This window comes from Cebus imitator, unplaced genomic scaffold (assembly GCF_001604975.1).
Source record: "Cebus imitator isolate Cc_AM_T3 unplaced genomic scaffold, Cebus_imitator-1.0 Scaffold334, whole genome shotgun sequence".
Lineage (NCBI taxonomy): Eukaryota > Metazoa > Chordata > Mammalia > Primates > Cebidae > Cebus > Cebus imitator.
In genome coordinates, this window is record NW_016107649.1 from 891,880 (window position 1) to 913,718 (window position 21,839).

Here is a 21,839-nt window from a genome sequence, read left to right on the forward strand (position 1 = left end):
GTTCTGCATGGTTTTGCCAATGTTTTCTTCTAGTGTTTTTATGGTGTTAGGTTTTATGTTTAAATCTTTGATCCATCTGGAGTTAATTTTAATGTAAAGTGTCAGGAAGGGGTCCAGCTTCTGCTTTCTGTACATTGCTAGCCAGTTTTCCCAACATCATTTATTAAACATGGAGTCCTTTCCCCATTGCTTCTTTTTGCTGGGTTTGTCAAAGAGCAGATGGTTGTTGATGTGTGGTGTTGCTCCGGAGGCCTCTGTTCTGTTCCATTGGTCTATGTCTCTGTTTTGGTACTAGCGCCATGCTGTTTTGATTACTGTAGCCTTGTTGTATAGTTTGAAGTCTGGCAGTGTGATGCTTCCCGCTTTATTCTTTTTGCTTAGGATTGTCTTGGCTATGCGAAGTCTTTTGTGATTCCATATGAAGTTCAAAGTGTTTTTTTTCCCAGTTCTGTGAAGAAGAAGGTTATTGGTAGCTTGATGGGGATAGCATTTAATCTATAGATTACTTTGGGCAGTATGGCCATTTTCACAATATTGATTCTTCCTAACCATGAGCATGGAATGTTTCTCCATCTGTTTGTGTCCTCTCTTATTTCATTGAGCAGTGGTTTGTAGTTCTCCCTGAAGATGTCCTTTACATCCTTTGTTAGTTGTATTCCTAGGTATTTTATTCTCTTTGTAGCAATTCTGAATGGGAGTTTGTTCTTGATTTGGCTCTCTGTTTGTCTGTTATTGGTGTATAGGAATGCTTGTGATTTTTGCAAATTGATTTTGTATCCTGAGACTTTGCTGAAGTTGCTTATCAGTTTGAGAAGATTTTGGGCTGAGATGATGGGGTCTTCTAGATATACAATCATGTCATATGCAAAAAGAGACAGTTTGACTTCCTCCTTTCCTAATCGAATACCCTTTATTTCATTTTCTTGCCTGATTGCCCTGGCTAGAACTTCCAATACTATGTTGAATAGGAATGGTGAGAGAGGGCATCCTTGTCTAGTGCCTGATTTTAAAGAGAATTCTTCCAGCTTTTGCCCATTCAGTATGATACTGGCTGCAGTTTTGTCATATATAGCTTTTATCATTTTATGGTACAGTCCATCAATACCTAGTGTATTGAGAGTTTTTAGCATGAAGGGCTGTTGAATTTTATCGAAGGCTTTCTCTGCATCTATTGAGATAATCATGTGGTTTTTGTCTTTGGTTCCATTTATGTGATGGATTACATTTACGGATTTGCATATGTTGAACCAGCCTTGCATCTCCGGGATGAAGCCTATTTGGTCGTGATGGATAAGCTTCTTGATGTGCTGTTGCAATCTGTTTGCCGGTATTTTATTGAAGATTTTTGTATTGATGTTCATCATGGATATTGGCCTGAAGTTTTCCTTTTTAGTTGAGTCACTGCCTGGTGTTGGTATCAGGATGATGTTGGTCTCATAAAATGAGTTAGAGAGGATTTTCTCCTTTTGTATTGTTTGACACAGTTTCAGCAGGAATGGAACCAGCTCCTCTTTGTATATCTGGTAGAATTAGGCTATGAACCTCTCTGCGCCTGGACTTTTTTTGGTTGGTAGACTATTGATAGCTGCCTCTACTTCAGCCCTTGTTATTGGTCTATTTGAGGTTTCAGCTTCCTCCTGGTTTAGTTTTGGTAGAGTACAAGTGTCCAGGAATTTATCCATTTCTTCCTGGTTTACTGGTTTATGTGAGCAGAGCTGTTTGTAGTAATCTCTGATGGTAGTTTGTATTTCTGTGGGATCAGTGGTGATATCCCTTTTATCGTTTTTTATTGCATCTATTTGATTCTTCTCCCTTTTCTTTTTTATTAATCTGGCTAGAGGTCTGTCTATTTTGTTGATCTTTTCCAAAAACCAGCTCCTGGATTTATTGATTTTTTGAAGGGTTTTTTGTGTCTCTATCTCCTTCAGTTCTGCTCTGATCTTAGTTATTTCTTGTCTTCTGCTAGCTTTTGAGTTTTTTTGATCTTGCTCCTCTAGCTCTTTCAATTTTGATGATAGGGTGTCAATTTTAGATCTTTCCTCGCTTCTCTGGTAGGCATTTATTGCTATAAATTTCCCTCTCGATACTGCTTTAAAGGTGTCCCAGAGATTCTGGTAAGTTGTGACTTCATTCTGGTTGGTTTCTAAGAACATCTTTATTTCTGCCTTCATTTCATTATTTATGCAGTCAACATTCAGAAGGAAGTTATTCAGTTTCCAAGTGGTTATGTGGGTTTGAGTGTGTTTCTTGATCCTTAGTTCTAGTGTGATTGCACTGTGGTCTGATAGACTGTTTGTTATGATTTCTGTTCTTTTGCATTTGCTGAGGAGTGATTTGCTTCCAATGATGTGGTCAATTTTAGAGTAAGTGCAATGTGGTCCTGAGAAAAATGTATATTCTGTGGATTTGGGGTGGAGCGCTCTGTATATGTTTATTAGGTCTGCTTGGTCCAGCTCTGCATTCAAGTCCCGGATATCCCTGTTAATTTTCTGTCTCGTTGATCTGTGTAATATTGACAGTGGAGTATTGAAGTGGTTTTCAGATTTAAGTTGTTGAATTTATGAGGTAAAGTTGTTCCTAGTAGTTCTCTATTACCTTTTTAATATCAGCATGGATAGCCTCTTTTTCATTTCTGATATTGTGATTGTGGCTGTTTTTATTTTTGTCAGTCTTGCTATAGGTTTATAAATATTAATTTTTTAAAGTAGATTTGTGTTTTATTGATTTTCTTTAATGTTTTTCTAATTTCGATTTCATTGGTTTCTATTTCTATCTTTATTCTTCCTTTTGCTTCCTTTAACTTGCTCTTCTTTTTCTAGTCCCTTGAGGGACGTATGGTGGTGAATATTTTATGAGTCCTGGAGAAAAATGTTTATCCTCATTTTTCCAGTTAATGTTGTTGTTTGATTTAGTACTCTGTATGTTACTAGATCCTGTTGTTGATTGTGTTATAGAGATCTTCTATATTCTTTCTGATTCTCTGTCTAGATATTCTAGAAGTTATTGAGATTTGGGTGTTGAATCACAATTATAATTATGATTTATCTGTTTTTCCTTTCAGTTGTGTCAGTTTTTTTCTTCTTCATATATTTTAAGGTTCTGCTGTTTAGGATTTATTACATTTAGGATTGTTATGTATTACTGATGAAATATTATATATTACATTATATAAATTTATAATTATTCCTTTTATCATTATGTAAAGTCCTCTGTGTAGTAATTCTCTCTGCTCTGAAGCCTATTTTGTCAGATATATAATGTAGCCATTCTTGCTTTTCAAAAAATTATTTGTTTACATTGGTGTTATATATGGAAAAAACAGAAAAATTAACGTTTGCATAGTACACCTTTTCCCACCCTTTTACTTTTGACCTACTGTGTCTTGAGGCAGATTTTTTGGTCCATTCTGTCAATCTCTGTCCTTTGAGATTAGTGTATTTAGCTAACTTACATTTAAGTAATTATTGATATGTTAATTCTGCCATTTCGTCATCTATTTTCTAGGATTTCCCCTGGTTCTCATTTCTGCTTCTCTTCTTTTGCCTTCCTATAGGTTATGTTAAATTTTTAATTCCTTACTGATTTATTTGTAGTGTTTTTGAGTGTGTCTCTTTGTATAATTTTTCTAGTGTCTGGTCTGAGTGTTACAATATGCATTTGTGATTTATAACTGTCTACTGGTATCAGCATTTTACCACTTTAAATGAAGTGTGGAAAACTCACTTTTATTTAGGTCCCTTTAACTTCCATACTTCTAAATATTGGCATGAATATCAGGTGGCTTTATAATTGCTTTGAACATCAAATATAGTTTATAACACTCATGGGAAAAAGGATAGTCTATTGTACGTACCCATGTGTTTGCTCTTCACATTTTTCCATCTTCCTTCCTGACACTCTAAGGTTCTTTTTAAAAAAAAAAAATTCCTTTATGTTTGAAAAACATTCTTTACCTATCTTTAAACATAGGTCTTCTGATAGCAGCAACTTTTTTTGGTTTCTCTACTTTGGAGAATGATTTTATTTCCCCTTCATTCTTTAGGATAGTTTCATGATATATAGAATTCACGAAAGTCACTTCTTTTTTTAAGCACTTGAGAAATACTGTGCCATTGCCTTCTGGCTTCCATGGTTTCAGTAAAAATCTGCTGTCATCAGACTTGGTGTTCTGTAGGTAATGTATTGCTTCACTTTGGCTACTTTCAAGATTTTTCTTTTGAGTTGTTGGGTAGGCGGCCCTTTTCACAAGTTTACTTATGATTTACCTAGGTGTGGATTTAGTTGGGTTTATTCTGTTTGGGCATTCATTCAGCTTCTTGGATCTGCAGATTTGTGTCTAGTCAAGTTAAAGAAGTTTTTAGTCATTATTTTGTCAAGCAGTCTTTCAGCCTCCCCTTTTATGACCCTGGTGATATGGAAGTTGGATTTTTTCTTATTGTCCCACAGGTCACTGAGGCCTGTAAAAATTTGTGACTTCTAGTATTCTGTACTTAAGTTCATTGATTCTGTCTTCCACCAATTCCATTGTACTATTGAGCCTATGTAGTTTTCAAAATATCATTATATTTTTCAATTTTATAATTTCCATTTTAAAAATAACTTGATTTCTTTACTGAGTTTTTTTTACCTTTCATTTTAAAGAGAATTTGCATTGATTGTTGAAGTATTTTTATGACAACTGTTTTACAATTCTTGTATGATCATATGAATCATCTTGGTGCTGGCATCAATTTTTTTTTCTCAGTGTAGTTGCAACTTTCTTGGTTTTAGGTATAACAGGTAATTTTCAGTTGTATCCTGAATATCTTATATATTATGTAATAATGATGGGTTCCCTTTATATTTTTTATTTTAGCAGAAAGTCACACTGTTTAGGTTTAGTATGTAGATCTTGTCCTACTTTTTTGGGCTATGGTTCCAATAGCAGCTTAAGTTTTCATAGACTTTGAGGTGCTGTTGGATTACGGTCTGCTTGGATTGTGTGGTGCTGCTGGAATTCCCACTGGTCTCTGCTAGTCCTGCCTGAGGAAAGCAGAGGATTTTCCCTAGGCCAGCTGCCAGGTATTTCTGGGTAGGGGAATGGTGTGGTAGGATTCCCTTATTGGTGCCCCTTGCCCATTTCAAAGTCTCTGGGTAGAGGAGGAAAGTCTTAGGTCATGGGAACAAAGAGTTTCCCCAGACTGTCTACTGTACCTTGGTCTCTTTGCAGATTTTGCTTGTCTACCTCTATGTCTCTCAGTGGAAGAGTGTTTCAGCGGTGGGAGGGAGAATGCTCCTCTTGGCTGCTCTTTAATGGGACTCCCAATCAATATCCCTCATTGGGAGGTTATGGCAATTCCCCTTGCTGATGACATGGGCTACCCTGATGTTACCAGAGATTCTTCTTTGATCCAGGGAAGGAATATGCCTCCCTAGGCTGCTGACTTGCCAGGTGGGGGTTGGGAAATGCAGGCTCTGTGCAACCTCCTTCAGTTAGGTGGGAAACATGTAAAGCCCTGCTGCTGTGCTGTTTCTCCAGCCCCAGGGTCCCTAATTAGCTTGCAGTCTTATTACCACCCTTCAGAGTGTCTTGCACTATTTCCAGGCTCTATAATTGTGCTTAGTGTGGAGGAACAAGGACAAGCAGGACCATGATATCCTGTCCTGATTGGAAGTCAAAATGTATTTTAAAATGTCTTTTTTTTTTTTTTTTTTTTTTTTTTNTTTTTTTAATGGAGTCTCACTCTGTCTCCCTGGCTGAAGTGCAGTGGTGCAATCTTGGCTCACTGAAATCTCTGCCTCTTGGGTTCAAGCGATTCTCTGCCTCAGCCTACCAAGTAGCTGGGATTACAGGTTCCCACCACCATGCCCAGCTAATTTTTATATGTTTAGTAGAGATGGAGTTTCACCATCTTGGCCAGGCTGGTCTTGAACTTGTGATCCACCTGCCTCGGCCTCCCAAAGTGCTGGGATTACAAGCATGAGCCACCATGCTCAGCCTTTAAAACATCTTTTTAGAAGCATCAAATTGCCCACAAGGTTATGAAGAATTACTGGGGTGAGATTCAGAGAAGAATGAAATCTTAAATGAGTCTAGCATTCAGGACTATTTTGTCCTGGGCCATTGTCCTTGGGCATTGGCCAATCTGGAAGAAAGCTGTAAGCCTTGTGTAGCTGAATGTCAAAAGTTGGACTACAGAGCCTGCTAAGGGTGGGAGCATTGGTTTAACCACCTCCTGCTAGGGGTAGGATCTCAAAGGGCAACCTTAGGATGAACCAGAAGTAAACCAACCTAGACTCCAGCTTGACTTTGAGTAAAAACTCTGTCAGAGAACCTGGCTCCCGCGTCCAGCTCTGGCACTTATATGTCATGCAAATTTCATGGCTTTGCAAGAGCTTTTGCTAAATCAAGGGTTAAACAATCCCTTAGAACTTTCCCAGCTGTATGATTATCAAGTATGTCCCCTTCAATTAATGAAAAACATTTAAAAAATGTGAGAACTAGAAGAGCTGGGATCTTTCATTAGATTTTCTAGAAATAATAGGTTCTTGTAAGAAACTAAGACTAATAATAGGATACTTACATTACAGGGCATTTTGAAAAGCAATTTTAAACTTAAACGCAGGTGATGGAGAAGAAATTGTAGAATACAAACTGAATTTTAAAAAATCCTAACAATTAATACATTGCACAAATTGGCTAATGTAGGAGGATGCTGAGAAAAAATGGGGGCACAGGGAGAAGCTCCATTCCTCTGACCTTTCTAAAATTCTTACAATTTGTAAGATTAGCTAGGCTTTTCTCTCCATGTACTAATTTGAGTTCACTGCATACAAAGCTTGACCATGAAGACATGCAGGTAAAACAAAACAACAACAAAAAGATGTCAATGATGTTGAGTGATGTGATTTTCCCAGAAAAGTTTAAAGTTTTATTTTCCTTTAGTAAACTCTATAGAAAAGAAGTATCTGTAAGTAAGCCATCTGATAATCAAACCTTCATATAATAATTTACTTTCTTACTACTAATAGCACCTTCTGAAATAAATTTAATGCAATTATTTAAATGGACAGATAGCATTATAATAGCAATGTTTTAAAATGGACCAGTTTCACTTTCCCATCATTATGCTGACATTTCAATAATACACGTTCATAGCTACAAAGCAAGCCAACATGAGTGCTCACATATTCTGAGATGTCTAATCCAGAGTTTATACTTCTGGGTGTTTGCTACCTATCATATAATTTCTTAACTTTTTAATATATAGGCCATTTCCAATTATTTAATTCTATTCTATTAAGAAGTTTTATAATGAAATAGGAATTATGTGCCAACATTTCTTACTGGTATTATTTTTAAAAATAAGACAGTCATCAAATTTTAAGAAGCACTTATACTTGGTTATATTTTTAACTATGTTACTTTAGTTCATATCTAATTTGTCTTTTTTTTCTGGAATAGTTTTACAATTTTATCTACTAATTAGCCAATTTGTACATGTGTATACATAAAATCTCAATACTTTCCATGTGTCCATAAAGTGCTATTTTCTTCAAAGTAAGTCTTTTCAGGGCTTCCTCTTTCCCCTAAGAAACCACATGTAATACCATGCCTCTCTCAAACTTCTTGATTACTTACAAATCTAAAGCACAGCCTCAGGTTGTTGGAATGAAAAGGACTGAGATGACCAGGCAGATCAAAAGTACTTCTACCTTGGAAGTAGAAGTCTATCTCTAAACTGGGATTCATCTTTGATTCCACTGAGCACTTCTTGAAACAGGGGTATAACACCTCAGCTCCCAGGTTTTGATACCTGTTACCACATACAGCTAGTGCTTGACTTATGACCATGGTCGGGACTGCGGACCAGTCGTAACACGATTTGGTCGTAAGTTGAGTAGGCTATATGTACAGTTGAAATGGTGCATGTGGAGATGGTAGTGCTGCTGGAAGCTGGTCCACACTGTCGTACGCCCAGCTGGGCAACGTTTGCGCTGCCAGACATGGAGCAGTCGTGGCTAGTGATTGTGGTCGTAAAGTTGAATGGTCGTAAGTTGCATAGGTGGTAGGTCGATCAATACCTGTAGTTATTTTGCTAGTTTTTTCTAGTATACACCCTTTACCACTGTTCTGGGTGTCTTGTAAACATCTCACATGTGGTCCTGACTAATTTTTTTTCCAGGCTCCACACAGTTCTTTTCAAAGATTGAGTGGCCAATATTTTATCTAATATGGTTTGTGCTCTTTTGCAACTTTGAACCTTCAAACGATCAAATCTATAAGATGCTTGTGCTCTGTTATTATGTGCTACCAGAAAGAAAACAAACATTGTTTTATCCAATTTGATTTTTAATGTAATTAATAGCTATTTAATTTTCAAAGGAGCAAATAATTATAAACAGGAGAAAACATTGCTGAGATGGTGCCTGATCACTGCTATTCAGGCCATTGCTGAACTACATAGGAAAAGTATATTCATGGTGTCTTCATTATTATGAAAATCACAGTAATATGACTAATTAGGAAATCACAATAATTTTATGACAAAAACAATATATTTAGAATGAATCTGTCAGTATTTGACTTTCTTTTGGGGGAAAAATAAATGAAAACCATGTTCTTGGGAAAGAAATATGACAAGAAATGCCCAACGTTGCTTTCTGTTGTTGGGCTACATCTTCAAAATTCAAGGTTCAAAGGTTATCACATTTAATTTTCAACACTTGTCACTTTCTTCTCTCAGTTTAAGCAGATATATTTCTACATCCATTATTTGGGATTATTAGAAATTTCATTCAGTTTGAACAATGAGTAACAAGTATTCTGTGACATGGGTGCCAAAAGTTGTCATTTTTAATCAAGTTAAAGATATAACTGTCCATAAAGTGCATTTCAGTTAAAGTACCCATCAGGAGAGAAATTTAAAGTGCAATAATAAGGTACTTTACATAGTGCAAAGTTGCTAAATATATACATTATATGTGCCAAGTCCAAATAAAGCAGGGTCTTATCTATCCCTATGCTACAGTGAACAATGGAGACATACTCTCACATCTTTAATCCTTTACAGGTGTAAGAATTTTGATCTGTCCGTGTGTGTGTATGTATCTAAATATGTAACTGCTTAATGGTTTCTGCAAATGTCTGAAGCTGGTGAACCAGAATTTGAAACCTTTAAACACTGACATAATTATGCAATCTCCATTTCAATATGCAATTCCACTTCAAAGTAACATTAGGCTTGTAATAATGGTTGAGCTATTTCAGCATGCATATCTTGTAAGGCAGGTATTTGACTGTGAATTAAATGTTTAATGAAAATTACAAAAAATACAATCACTAAAATACTGCCAAGAGAGACCCCTATGAGATAAGGGTATGATCCCTCTTGCTCATACTCTTCTGGTTTGACACTACCAGGGAGGAGTATAGTACTCTGTGTATAAGAGACTACCTTTGGCATTGCTGAATTGAGCAGATCCTGGACATTCCAGAGTGATCCATTGTGTGGCATGGCGGTGATATTGAGGAGGTGGCACAATAGTGGGTACAAATCTGTGGAGTTCATGGCTTCTTTTGAGAAATTCTTTCTGAAGGCAGGACCATGGGCTAAAAATATTGGATGCATTTCTGCTAATGCATTATCATAACCATGGTTGCCTACTGTAAAGAGAAAATACATGAAGAAGTTAGCCTACCATGCGTTAAAATGGATATAATTGTTGAATGGTCAAGTTCTGAACTTAAATATACATCATATCTAGTTTGACTGTAAAAATAAAATAATCTTTTACAATCTCTGCTGTAGTCCACATCACAATTCTCTTCAGGAAATGAAGAGTCAAATGATTGTGAATCTTTCTCACAAGCCAACAGTGGCTTAAGCAGCAGGGGAAGCAGGGTAAAGAACAAAGCAGAGCCAAGTTAGGGAAAAATTAGAGCGTTTTTTTTTTCTTCTGGTGGCAAAGTAATATTCAGCAAATACTTATTGGGTATCTACTGTGTTCCCATTATTGTTCTAAAGTTAAAGAGATAAAGGCATCATTAGTCTAAATCACAAGCCAATAAACTTATAGGTACCAATAAAATACAACACATAAAGAAAAACAAAAGAAACCATAAAAATCAAACCTGCACTTACATCTACAATCTACTACTAAAAAACAAAGGTCAGAGTGTAGGAGAGTAGAAAACTCTTGATTTTGGTGGCTCTAATCAGGATCCAACTTAGCATTATGTGCTTTTTGTGTGGCTACAAATAAGGTAAAAACTTAGGGGTCTTCTGACATATGTATCAAGTAATATGGATGTGAAATTCATAATAGCTGCATTTCCATAAAAGGCATGTGTGCCTAACATGGTATCAGGCGCAAGGCAAAGGAGCTACTGCTGATAAGATGGCATCCAAAGAAAACTGATAGGCTTTATCTTAAAGGTGGCAAGGAAAATGACTAGTAAATCCATTTCTAATAACCATACATGCTACAGGGAGCTATGCAATAGGAACATTCCCTACCCTTATCCCCCTCAAAAAAATCCTAAATCAATTTCTCTAAAAGTCATAAACTGATCCCATGTCATTTCAAAGTAATTTGAAATCTCCCAGGCAAAATGTATCTAAAGAAGTCATTCTAGATGCCATGATTCTTTTAGGTTTAAGTAAAAATAACAATGAACTTATGAATCACTAATAATTACCTGACAGTGTACTATGCTATTCCATTGATTGACAGTCACGTTGGGAATATGCCATTATATAATTTGTAATTGACTGGAGGACTGCTGTGTTCATTTCTATGAGAAGTTGGGATCTAACTCTCACCCATGAAGGCAAAGATAATTATCACACTTCTTACTGGAAATTCAGACTTATAATTAAGTCATTGTGACTTATAGAAAACATTTCCCATGAATAGGGACTTAGTGTTGTAGCAGTAGCCCCGATCATAAATGCTTGATCAAGTAGACGGTATTTAATAATGAATGCCTGAGGGCAAATGGTTCTCAAACTTTCGTGTGTTTCACCAGGGCCTCACAGTTTCAAATTTAATAGGTCTGGGTAGAACCCAGTAATTTGCATTTCTTTTTCTTTTTCTTTTTTTTTTTTTTTTGAGACAGAGTTTTGCTCCTGTTACCCACGCTGGAGTGCAAGGGTGCAATCTCGGCTCACCGCAACCTCTGCCTCCTGGGTTCAAGCAATTCTCCTGCCTCAGCCACCCGAGTAGCTGGGACTACAGGCGTGCACCACCATGCCCAGCTAATTTCTGCATTTTTAGTAGAGACGGGGTTTCACCATGTTGACCAGATGGTCTTGATCTCTTGACCTCATGATCCACCCGCCTCAGCCTCCCAAAGTGCTGGGATTATAGGTGTGAGCCACTGCGCCCAGCCGTGATTTGCATTTCTAACAAGCTCTCAGCTGATGTGGCTGCTGCTGGGCCAGGGAACACACTTTGAGAACCACTGCTTTGGGGCATTAGGGTTTAACTATTCTGGTTTAGGTATGCAGTGGTCAATATCTAATTAATTATTGAATCGTTAAACATAATGCAATATAAATTGGAGTATTATTAAGGTTTTCTATCAAAAATAGAAGTGACCAATCTATTGTGTAACTGTAGTTCAGCACACCATTTCTAGAGGCCCCTTTGAATTTATATTAACTTTAAAATAAAAATCTTACAAAAGATAGCAGTCCTTTTTTGAGCAATCCCTCTAACATAAGAGCTACCTGCACAAGACACAAAAATCTGAACATTGGTTTATGAATCATTATCTGCATGTGAAAACCATTTTAGGAACCAGAAACCATGTATCTGGTACACATCTGCCACAAACACACTACAAATGTCATTGTCAGGCATCTGCTTTTCTTTTAATCAAAAAACATGATAGAAACATAATTCCACCTAAAGGGACATTTTGTATATATCTTTTATATATCAAGAACCAATGTCTAAAAAAACACATTTCTAGACAGTTAAGTACTGAAACAAAACACATTTCTAAATAGTCAAGTACTGAAACATTATAGTTTCTTAACATTCAAGTAGCAGAGAGTAAAAATATTGATCAATAAACTGCTGTATTGTATGTTAAAACTGTTGTATTTTAGCAAAAAGCGATGCAGAATGGAAAGAAATACTCTATCATACTCACACAGAAAGTCATCTGACTTATTCTGTAAAATGTGCCACCCTTCATCAGCCACGGCTATGATTGGTTGAATTCGATTGTTGTATTTGTAATGCCATCTCTCTGGAATCTCTTCTTTTTTGTAAACAGTAAGATTAGGATGAGCGTGAGTTAGTGCTTCATAGACTTCATCAAATTTACCTAAAGAGAAGGGAGGAGAGGCACTCAGATCAAAATACTCATAGCTACAATCAACCAACCAAGCATGGGCAAAAGACTTGATATGAAGGTGAAGATCCAGAGAGCTGAACATAAGAAAAAAATTATTTCCCCCTACTTGAGGAAAACAATTTTGGGAAGGGAAACTAAGAAATACTCTTCTGCTATAAGTTAGTTCTCCTTAGAATTAAGGAACGGCATTTTATAGAACCAGAAACCTCTAAAGACTTCAATACACACACACATTAATTAGTGACACTAAGTAAAACGTCTAGGGTACTGCAATACCCAAAAAAAAAACAGCTAGGTTCTGGTAGTTCTGAGTGCAGACACAAAGAATCTCCAGACAGGAAAACATGGTGAGTGGTGGATTAGGACTGGGAAAAGAGACTGGAGGTGGAAACTGGTTTGTAAAATGGAAACACCTGAAAACACTGGAGGTGTTGCCAAAGTACTCCCTGTAACTACAAATGCAGTCACCTGGGCACTGTCCTTCCTCCTCCTGCTTTTCAAATCCATTTGCTGAGGTTTCATCATTACCTTCCACATCCCAACAAGAGGACATCATTCCAATTTTATAAGGGAAATTGAAGGGTTAATGTAATTTCCCTCCCTCCCTTCCTGTCTTCCTTCCTTCTCTTCCTCCCTTTTCTCTCTCTTTCCCTTTCTTTTCTCTTGTTTCTCTTTCCTTTCTTTCCTTTTTTCCTTCCTTCCTTCTCTCTTTCTTTCTTTTCTATTTTTCTTTCCTCTCTCTCTTCTCTCTCTCTCCCCCCTTCTTTCCTCCCTCCCTCCCTCTCTCTCTTTCTCTCTTTCAACTAGGTCTCCCTGTCACCCAAGCTGCAGTGCAGTGATGTGATCATGGCTTACTATAACCTGGAACTCCTGGGCTCAAGCAATCCTTCCCCATCAGCTTGGGACTACAGGTGTGTGCCACCACGCCAGGCTATTTTTTATTTTTGTTTTTTAGCAACAGTGTCTTGCTGTTTCCTAGGCTGGCCTCGAACTCCTGGCCTCAAGTGACCCTACTGCCTCTGCCTCCCAAAGTGCTGAGATTATAGGCTTGAACAGTTACCCTCAGCTAATTTTCTTAAACAACAAGAAAAAAAATGTGCTGTTTGCTGAAAACTGTGTGTATAAAACACAGGCATATTTTAACATTTGCTGTTTCATACAATTCTCCTAATTTCTGTCTGAGGGATGGAATTCTCATTTGTGAGATATTATAGCTTTTCCAAATCTGTTCTGTCATTTGATACCTAAGACCAACGCTTTGAGGTGATAAAATATGTCAAAGAGCAGGCCTGAGTTTTGTTGTCACTTATTTTGTGACCTTGGGATATTAAACCTTTTCATTTACCTGTCATTTGCCTGTCTTTAAAATGGAGACAATGCTGAGGTGACAGGTTTGGTATAAGGATTCCAGGGGAGGTTTGTAAGAAGTTTAAGGTATTGTTATTACATTCCATACTTATAAGGAAAATACAGCTCAGATTGACCAAAGCTCTTCCTCCTCCTTATCCTCTACAGCTTCCATGTTAAGCAGGTCCAAATTAGGAGTCTACAAAACTCTTTGGGGCTTCTATGAAATAACTGTACATGTATTCAAGTTTTGTATGTATCTTTCCATCTCAGTTTTTCTGAGAAGGGAGGCTATAGCTTTCATCATATTCTATAATTCCAAAACGGTTAAAATTTACTGCCATTATGTATCTAGAGCAGATCAATTTCAGTATTCTAGGAAAAAGGAAAAAAATTAGGCTTTGAGAAAGGAGATTTTTGTCTTTTCAGAGTCTGAGAATTAAAGCCCAGAACATTACAACACAGGCAAGTCTACTTTAAAGGCACAGCAACAGAAATCCCTATTCATTTGATCACACTGGGCCAGTGCACATCTAGCCTCAGCTCACCATTCAGTCAGCCTTACCTTCTTTTGGCAAGATGGCTGCTACTGGAGATTGATCAATCAGGGTATAGTGGTCTCTATCCACGTACTGGTCAAGTTCTATTACTGTTTCCTCAGAGCACTGGGTCATTCCATGATCACTTGTGATGATTAGGTTCAGACTGTTCCATAACTTTGCCTTTCTTAGCATTCGTATGAGATATCCTAACTTGTTGTCAATATCTGCAATGACAGGCCCCATGAGCGGACTGTCAGGTCCCAGATGGTGACCCATATCATCAGGATCTTCCCAATAGAGAAGACCAAGATTTATGGGCTCTTGTGATGTAAACCATTCAATAATTTTGGCAACTCTATCTTCAAATGAAACTGACTCATTGTAAGGCATGTAATGAGTAGGAAAGCTCTTATGTATTTTTACATCTGTTCCGGGCCACATGGCTGCACCACTAGTGTGTCCTGCCCTCTGATTTGTAATCCATATCGGTGTCGCTTCTTCCCAAAACTTGGAATCATAAATATTCATGTGATCCAAGGAGAAGGATTTGTTCTGAATAGGATCAAACATATCATTTGCAACAATCCCATGATTCTCTGCAAAGAGGCCAGTTACCAAAGTATAATGGTTAGGGTAGGTTTTTGTAATAAAAACATTAGTAACTTGCTTCACGTGAACACCATATTTCATAACATAATAAAAATGGGGAGTTGGAACTTTATATAAATAATCCCAACGGAATCCATCAAAAGAAACTAGTAGAACCTTTTGCTGGTCTGGTTGGAGGGAAAAGGTGGATGAAAGACTCAGCGCAGCAAGTGTGAAGGACACCAAGAAAAATTTTGAAGTCATTTTCCAAGTACTTGATCAGTTCAGTGTAAGATAATCTGCAGAATAAACATATAGACATTAATGGCAATAATTTTGTTTTGTATACTTTACCCCAAACTCAGAGTAACCGTGTTTAGCAATCCCAGTTATATCATAAATCACAGCCTGGAGGAATTATGTCATCCGACCCCATCTTAGACAAGAGACCTGGAGCTACATGAATAATAAAGCTAATAAGTTTAGTTGCATTTAAACAACTTTTTCACTTCTGAGAATTTATCTAAATATCCCTCAAAGGAATTATTTAAGTGAGCTCTCCAATAGTATTTTAAAATATGATATCATTTACGTAAAACTTTGTAGAAACATTTTTCAGTTTGATCCAGACTTTTGGCTCTGGTCAGAAACATTTTTATAGTCAAATACCTGTGAACATACTTACCATTATGGCTAGACCAATTATGGCAACATAGCAACAATAAAGTGTCACTAGCAAATTGAATAATGGTGCTTATATATATGTATATATATATATGCACCCTTTTATTTTCAACCCCTATATTTGGCTCATCACAGGTAAAAGAAGTATTTCTAAAGAGAGGAAAATAGATGAATTTGGTTTCTTGAAGTGTAATAACATTTGTGACATCCAGATATATTTATTGAAAAATAATCTGCTTTCATTTATTAATAATCAAATCACAGCCTTCTTGAAACAATTAGATTCTAAACTAAATATTAACAGAAATACAATTCTGAAATTTGTTGTTGATTTTCCTAATGTTAAAATTAGTGAAAATTTAATCTTATCATTGATATGTATAGAAAAAGCACCTCCCTGGTTTAAATCTCTTTGGATCAAGGTTGTTTGTTGAACTTTTCCCCTAATCTGTGTATATTTGTAAAATGCTTTCATTTTATTGGAGAAAGCTAATAAGATGCTGTATGGATAAACAATAGATATGTAAATTTTGTCAGTTTTCATCAGGCTTGCACATCAACAAAGAACCTTTTTTTTCTCTCCTTTTTCTGTCCATTCCTGCATGAAGGCATTTATAAACCCATCAAAACTTAGATCAAACCATACTTTGTACAAATACATCTCTTGAAACTGGCTTTTGATGTCTTCCTAATCTGAACATGAAGACATTTTTAAACTTCAAAAGTATATCCTGTTTCACCTTACTATATTATAAGTATAGGTAAATAAAAACTATTTGGCATGCTTGCTTTGCTTCCAGGAGTACAAGGCATATGTACATTATGGGTATTGGCTGAGGGCAATAATTTCTGGTTTGCTGGTTTTAAACTGTGCTTTCGCTGTACCTAGACATTTCTTACACTGAAAACTTTTTAGGTATTGGTCTCAAGAAAATGGTTCAAACATTATATTTAAAAACAATTTATTAGATGGCAATACTTTCTCCGATTCTGGTAGGAACATTAAAAATAGTTGCAGCAGAGAATAGCAAATAGGTTACTGCAAATACATTTACTTACTCACAGATCTGTCTATGAATGATAGTTGCTCTCTCTGTCCTTTCTCCTCCTAATTTTCTCTCCCACCTTTTTAAAACAAGGCCGGCTAGTATCAACCAACTGTAATTTAAAGCTAAATTACATGGAACACCTGATTTTCTTCTGTCTTAGCAAATTAATTCAGCAGGAGAAAACTGTGTAAGCAGGAGAAAACTACTTTCCTGGGACCAACAAAAGTAAGCAGAGATTAACGGTTGTCTAAAGCTTAGGAATGTTTGGCAAGAAGACCCAACATCAGGTGGGGGATGGGGAATGAAAACAATTAGATTTTTTTTTCTATTTCGTGCCCAAAATGCTGCACAAAACAGTGGAATCCGTGGATCTGTCCCCAAATTTCACTGGGTATTTTCCAGTTCTTTCTCCCTTCCAGCCCTTCCTCTACAGACAGACTTGGAGATCAGGAGGGAAGGGGCGCCAATTAAAGGGAAGAAGGAAAGTGCAGAAGGAATAGGTTTGTGTATGTAGATCAAGTAGACACATGGGGAAGGGGCGGGGGTCCGTCGTTTCCACCTGGATTCCATCCTAGCCGCTACCCAGAAGGGTCGAGGCGAAGGGTACGTTCCCAATTTCCAGTAATCCGGCCCACCGAGGCCTGCGGATGCCTCAACGTGGGCTTTTAATGTGGGCAGTGGCAAGGAGGGGGCGTTGCTTTGGGGGCCCAGAGGAGCCGTGTGGGTCCCCGGGAGGGAAGCCGCCCACCTTCCTGGACTCACCCTCGCAGCGATCTGGTCAGTCCGTGTTAGTTTGGGGTAATGGCGGGGAGGTGACCGGAGGGTGGGGCGCCCCCAGATCGCGCAGCAGCTCACCTGCACGCAACCCCGGCGCGGAGCACCTGACCGCCCCGCCCCCCGCCGCGCCTCTTGGCTCCTATTGGCCCTCCCCGGGTTGCCCCCGAAAGCCTGGCGTCCAGGAGTAGCTGCATGGCCTGTCAATCAGCGGGGGCAGGGGCGGGGGCTGCCTGGGTATGGAGGGTGAAGGAGAGGGGACCCGCGGACGCCAGGACCCAGCTGGGAGGCCGGAGGGGTGGACAGGCCAACTGCCTGGTCACACACAAAACCTTCCTGCAATGTGCCTCTTCCAGAGGACCAGCCGTGCTGGAGTCAGTGATGCTGAGAGATTATTACGTCCTACCCCAATGGTGGGTGTACTCTATCACCAACTGTTTTTCGTTTAAAAGCGACTTGTATTCTCTGATTTCTTATCTCGGGTTTTTTTCTGCTGCCCGTCCCCCGTCCCTCGTGTCACGAGTTGGCGATGGGCACACCATGGGCTTTGCTCTGAGGAACACCTGCACACCCGAGGATGCCAATGGGACGATGATGTTTCATTCTTTTAATTAGTGGGTGTTATCTGCTTTCACTCGACAGAATTTACTAATCTAGTCAACTCTGAAGCCCCAACGTTTGTTGTCCAGGTTTTTGCAATTGAGGTCCCTGAAGTATATTTGTGGTATATCCAGCAAGGCAACTGATATTATGCGATATAAATCAAGCCAGGTTCAGGATTGGGTTAATTTGCACAAGAGAGAGGTGGAACAGCTACCCTCTCTGATGGTGGCATCTGAGCTAGACTCTGCTTCTACCTTTTTTTTTTTTTTTTTTTCCTTCACAAATAGGCATTAAAACTACAAACGTAAGGCCTGATTTCTCTTTCAAAAAGCCTTCAGTGCTTCTGGTCTGTTAGTGGCCCTATTTTGTCCTTTTTGGTACTGTAGTGGATTATTTTCTCATTTCGGGGGGGTAATCAATGGCATTTTTAGGCCGTTTTTAGACTTGGGCAAGTAATTACTTTGCCAGTATGATTCCAACTGTCTTTACCATAAATTATAGCAGTGATATCAAACTACCCTAAAATAATTTGTCCATCTATACAACTCCAGCCAGAATTCTAACCTAATTAGAATTCTAGTTCTCTCTGCAGCAGGCAATAATATCGGGCTGATTGTTACAATGTAAGTTTAACATCTGATTAGCTGGTGAAACTGGGAGCATGTGGTTTTGGCTCCTGCCTGGAGCTTTAAAGTGAATACATATTTCTGTTGATAATTAATTAAACAATGCAAACATTTTGGTCATAGCTTTTTCTCTGTCTGCTTTTAATAGAGGGACAGTCTCAACCCCTAACACTGCTACCTCCTAACTGGGTCATCCCATCCCGAAGGGCATCTGGGCACACTTCCATGGCCTTTTATTTGTGGTAACTTGAGTTTATGGTTTTCAACACGTGGGATGGGGATTAAGAGGGAGGCTGGTTTCGTGTTTAGCGAGACCCAAAGACAATGAAGTTGAACAAGTTGTTCCAATTCCCCAAAGCCCTGTCCTTTGAAATTGCCCAAATTTGGAACAGATTGGTCCAGTCTTTTAAGTTCTTGTCTCTCAAAAATAGGTCAACTCTGTGCCCTCCTCAAACACTCAAAGTACAATGTATGCTTATCAGAGAGCAGGAGCATTGAAAATGGGCCTGACTTTTGTTCGGGTCACTGAACATTGTTGGACTCTGGGCAACCTGATTTGCTCTGCAAACCTAATGGACGTCATGATTGTATTCACTAGCTATCCCTGTGAAATAGGCATGGTACAGCTGTTAACCACAGTGCACAACACAGAAAAGTGTTCATAAGAGGCTCAGCTAATGCCAGACTTCTAGTGCCCGGAAGTCCATATAATGACACTAATGTTCACCTAGTAGGCTTGTGTTGTCACCTTATGTTGTCCATGGGAAGAATGTCTGGTTACATAGTATAGAGGAATGAATATAAAAACATGGGATTCCTGCTCACACATCTGTACCTGCCCTCCTGTATACTGTTGCCTCAATATCTGTCTAGTTGCAATAGGTTTTCAGAAAGTTTTAGCCTCAGTACATACAATAGCAGTACATACATTGATATTGACTGTAACGATTCTTTTATTCCCTGTTATTGAATTAGTGGAATTATAATTGAATAATAGCATAACAGAATAACCAACTTCTTTCTTTCAAAGGTTTTGGGGTGGGGTGGGGTGGGGAGGGAGATCCCTCTGCCTGCCCAATGAAGTCTAATAGGGATTTGAGAGCTGGATGATTTTCTTTGTCAGGGGCTGGGAGAGCTTTGTGCTAAAACTGAAATGTGATCTGTTCTTTTGAAACAACCCAAACTGGCTCTACCACAGAAGTCTTGTTTTCAGAACTAGACTTCATGGTAGGCAAAATAAACACAAAATTTTACAATTAAAAATCTTTAAAGGTACATTCCACTACGTTATACTACAAATGACTGAAGTAAAAGAAAGTTCATCTCTTAATCCTTTATAGAACATTCTGCAAAATGTGGGTCTCACATATTCAATAGCCATAGGTGGGCACCACTGGGATTCTTGTTCTGGACTGCTCTTAATTCATGATAAACAGTGGTCTTCACTAATCTTGACTCATTAGCAGAAGTTCAGTCCAATGAGTGAAATGTTGAATTATAGAATAGTCAAAAACTTAGCCCAAGAATTTTTATGCATATTAGTAAGTTAGGCTTCTAGTGATATACTTGTACTAATTAGAATGCATTTTATACAAATTATTATTATGCTTTTATCCTCAGAAAGCTTTACACAAGTCAAATATAGACCTATTTGTATTGTTGTATTCTGTAAATTGTATTCATAGTGTGTTAGTTCTAGGACTATGGTTCTGGAGGCCAGAAGTCTGAAATCAAGATGTATTCAGGGTCATGCTCTCTCCGAGATGCTAAGTAAGAATCTTTGCTTGCCCCTAACAGCTGCTGGGGATTCTGGTCTTCCTTGGCTTGCTGCAGCATAACTTCAATCTCTGCCTCTACTGTCACAAGATACTCTCCTCTGTGTGTCTCTATGTCACATGGCCTTCTTATAAGGACACCAGCCATTTGGATTAAGGCCCACTTCAACCCAGTATGCCCTCATCTAAATTAAATTGCATATGCAAAGATCTTAGTTCCAAATAAGGTCACATTCTGAGGTTCCAGGTGAATGTGTATTTCAGAAGGATACTTATTCAACCCAGTACTAGCAGAAAGTTTAATTTTATGGCCCAGTCTAGATAGAAAGTTCATGGATTACTAATAAAATGGCTCAAATCAAGGTAACTGACAACATCTGGTACTGACAAGGATTCAGAGCTATCATACATTGCTGGGCTATCATACACTGATGGTGGGAATGACTTCCACTGTGGCAGCCAATTTGGAAGTTTCTTATAAAGTTAAATATACACATATTATACAACCCAGGAATCTCACTCCTAGGTATTTACGAGAAACAAAGACAGATGTTCACTGAAAAACCTATCAACAAACTTTCACAGCAGCTTTATTCATAATCATGAAAAGCTAGAAACCACCAAAATGTCTCTCAACTAATGAATAAACAAATTGTAGTGTCTCCAAAAGTGCAATACTGTTTTGGCAATAAGAAGGAATAGAGAACTGTTGCATGCAACAACACGGATGAGTCTCAAAAGCATTTTTCTAGGTGAACAAAGCCAGACATAAATGGTCATACACTGTATGATTCCATTTACATGAAATTCTAGAAAACGAAAAACAGTGGGAATGGAAACCAGATCAGCAGCTGCCAGGGACTGGTGGTAAGGAGAGGGGATTGGCTAGAAAGGGGCACAAAGAATTTTTTTATGTGATAGAATTTTGATGTATCACTAAGTTTGTCAAAATTCAGAGAACAATGTGCCAAAACTTTAATTTTACTTCGTGGAAATTATACCTCAGTAAACAGCAGCAACAGCAAATAAACCCTGCTCTGCAATCCTCCCCTGCACCCCACCAAAGTTCACGAATTAGTGCTGGTGGCGTTTGACTCTAAGTGACCTTTTCCTGTGTGCATGGGAGCAAACCAGTTCTTCCTGCTCTGTCACCTAGTCTGAAGTGTAGTAATGTGATCTCAGCTCTCTGCAACCTCTGCCTCCCAGGTTCAAGCAATCCTCCTGCCTCAGCCTCCCAAGTAGCTGTGACTACAGGCACCTGCCACCACACCCAGCTAATTTTTGTATTTTGTGGATCATGAGGTCAGGAGTTCAAGACCAGCCTGGCCAACATGGTGAAACCCCATCTCTACTAAAAATATTTTCTACGCTATAACTGAATGTCACTTGTTGAATAACTAACTCAGTGTAGGATGCAGTAATATAGCAGGAGAGATGGTCATCTTTTGGTATTTGGTTTAAGGCCTATTTGGTAAGACATATTCTCAGGAGCCAAATATGAA

The 21,839-nt window shown here is 38.3% G+C and overlaps 1 protein-coding gene across 3 annotated transcripts; it reads right to left on the bottom strand.

Annotated features, from left to right (window-relative positions):
- Positions 1 to 8,314: 8,314 nt before the first annotated feature.
- Positions 8,315 to 17,480, bottom strand: ENPP5 (ectonucleotide pyrophosphatase/phosphodiesterase family member 5). Of its 3 annotated transcripts, none has more exons than XM_017505125.1 (4): positions 17,415 to 17,480; positions 14,262 to 15,125; positions 12,143 to 12,319; positions 8,315 to 9,646 (listed from the first exon to the last, which is right to left on the bottom strand). In XM_017505125.1, exons 2-4 carry the CDS (start codon positions 15,088 to 15,090, stop codon positions 9,219 to 9,221), a joined length of 1,434 nt encoding a protein of 477 aa, XP_017360614.1. In that variant the 5' UTR covers positions 15,091 to 15,125; positions 17,415 to 17,480; the 3' UTR covers positions 8,315 to 9,218. The 3 variants fall into 3 exon arrangements, with proteins under 3 accessions (XP_017360614.1, XP_017360613.1, XP_037586078.1); XM_017505124.2 differs by having other exon boundaries at positions 17,322 to 17,475; XM_037730150.1 differs by lacking the exon at positions 17,415 to 17,480 and adding an exon at positions 16,570 to 16,793.
- Between the last annotated feature and the right edge of the window lie 4,359 nt (positions 17,481 to 21,839).